This window comes from Drosophila grimshawi, unplaced genomic scaffold, assembly GCF_018153295.1.
Source record: "Drosophila grimshawi isolate 15287-2541.00 unplaced genomic scaffold, ASM1815329v1 contig_44, whole genome shotgun sequence".
NCBI classification, from domain to species: Eukaryota; Metazoa; Arthropoda; class Insecta; order Diptera; family Drosophilidae; genus Drosophila; species Drosophila grimshawi.
The window spans coordinates 5,053,997-5,056,455 of record NW_025063240.1 but is presented as its reverse complement, the minus strand read 5'-3'; the positions used below and the strand labels follow the sequence as shown (position 1 = coordinate 5,056,455).

Here is a 2,459-nt window from a genome sequence, read left to right as displayed (position 1 = left end):
CCTATGTTAAATCAATTGGTTCCAAATCGTTGACATTCAATTGCAATGGCCCGTTTCGTTTCAGCTGTTGAACATCGAACTATTTCGTATTTTACGCTCACATTACCATGAGTTTACTTCAAACATCGATTTTAGAGTTGGTTACGCGTTCATTGAAAGATTTACCGAGAAAATCGCAATTTTCACGATTAGTCTAATTTGCCTTCTTCCCTCAATGGCTTCATTTAAACACTATATCAATATCGACGCACTTGTGCCCTCCTTCCATTGTGTGTGTGTTCCTCGGAGAATAACACACAGACGCGGGGTTATAATCTTTTGAATTGTCAATTGGTATTAAGTATCTATTGGAGATATCTGAGAGTTGTTCGCTGATTGTTTTAAAACATTAAACTTTTAAGTATAACATACCTTTTTAAAAAACACGTATTTTAATGATTGTTTATAAAAAATAACATTACATATCCTTGTAAGAGTCAACTTGCCGACATCTCTTTTTGACTATATAGAATACTTCATATCGTATGTATATGAAATTGTATATCTTGGTAATATATTGTGCAATTGGAAGGCACATAATAGCACGCATATCTGGTGAATTTGGTTTGGATTACTTGGTAGTCAATAAAATTATTGTGATGCCTCAGTGAATTTTTGTCCAAATGTGAAAAGCCTAATAACGCAAGAGTTTATATATTGCCTGATATCAGCTGGCTCCAAAATATGTACTAAATAGCGGCTAGTGATGCTGATCAAGAATATGTATACTTTATGGGGTTCGAGATGTCTCCTTCTTTGCGCCGCCAGCTTAACGACAAAATTATAATATCCTTACCAAGGGCATACAAGTAACAGAAAATTAATCAGTGGTATTCAGAAGTACCCGCGATGCGGGTACATATATTATTCAGATGCTGACAGTCATTTGTACCAATTGTATGTCTTAGAAAGACAGATAAATTCCCAACTTTCATCAAGATGAGAAAAACTAAGAGACTAGTCGGACTTTCAGCCAACTTTCATCAGGATGAGAGTAGTCGAACAGACGGACTGACAAGCATAACCTGATCGATTCGACTAGTGATGCTGATCAATCTTATAGGGTCGGAAATTTCTCCATTTAATGTACACTTAACACCCAATGATTTATTAATGATCATTTGCAAGGGTGTACAAGTACGGTAATCAATAGATATGTCTCTTTGGAATCAAAGTGTTTTAAAATTATAAAAATCTTGTAGTAAGATTCATCACGTTTCTGGTATCTGTAACCAGAATTGCTTTGTCGAGTTATTTTTTAAACTTAAATAAAACTTTTTTCTGAAATATCATTTTCTGCAAAATGTAAAATAAAAAATAATCCTTAATCCGCAACTATGAATATGCATATTTAAGTAGCTATGCACTTAATAATGTGTATGCAATTATCTTGAAGCGGCTACAGCTCATTAATCGGTTTGCCTCAACAGCAATTCATCCTTGTTATTTGTGTACATATACATATAAGTGTATTTATGTATATATATACAACGATCAGTAACGTATTTGAGAGCAAATCCGTTACCCATAAGCAGGTAAATTGTCTTACCTGTTAGAGCCCGAGCTGAGGGTGGATTGGAAATACTCAAAAGTGGTGGTTGCAAGTTGAAACCTAGAAATCGTATAAAAGGCAGCAACAGCAGAGCAGAGGCATCATTATTACTTTAGCTCGTGCAGATCAACAAATTCTACAACTTACTTCAAAATGCTTGGCGAAAACATTCGACGTGAAAATACGGTTGTATTTTCCGAGAAGCGCTCATTCACGGGTGCTGTTGTCAACCTGAAAAAACTCTTCAAGACTGTTAAGCGCATCTTTACTCACTCGAAACCTGCGAACATGGCACCGGCTGAGATCGATGGCGAATCGTCGTTTGCTTCAGAAGAGGACCTTCAAAATTGGCTAAACGAACAACTTGAAGCCAAGGCAATGGCGCTTCACTAATTGGAACCACGAGCTTCACGATCAACCAATTTGGGCAACCTGTGATGTGACTCAGCTTTAAACTTAACATAACTTAACTGTGATAGCGAGATTTCGAGACTGATCCGTAATTTCTTTTAATTGCCTCAAAATCGTGGCTCTTGCAATATATACATTCTAATTTTACTTTACTGTAGATTAAGAATCTGATCATTGTCTTCCATTAGTAGCAAGTAGTTGTCTTCATGCTAGTTTGTTTGAATAAATTAATATTCTGGCAAGCAATCTGTTTTTCTGTTATTTCTTATTCTGCTGGGGTTGGATATATTTGATTTTGATATAGCTGTCAGCACATAAATATATATACATAAATATATTTATGTTTATTATAATATTCTCAAAATTTTTGAGTCTCGTTTGTGTCTTTTATTTCAAAAATTGCGCTAATATTTATAGGGATGCCAACTGAAAGAAAAAAGAAGTGTGTCTGTAAGAT

At 35.1% G+C, this 2,459-nt stretch overlaps 1 protein-coding gene across 1 annotated transcript; it reads left to right on the top strand.

The window, feature by feature from the left end:
* The first annotated feature begins 1,744 nt into the window (after positions 1-1,744).
* Positions 1,745-2,034, top strand: LOC6558183. The gene has a single exon (XM_001985170.2). It carries the CDS (start codon positions 1,745-1,747, stop codon positions 1,982-1,984), a length of 240 nt encoding a protein of 79 aa, XP_001985206.1. The 3' UTR covers positions 1,985-2,034.
* Positions 2,035-2,459: the final 425 nt, after the last annotated feature.

Coding starts and splice junctions, on each gene's coding strand:
- LOC6558183 (XM_001985170.2), top strand. CDS start 1,745: ATGCTTGGCGAAAACATTCGACGTGAAAATACGGTTGTATTTTCCGAG.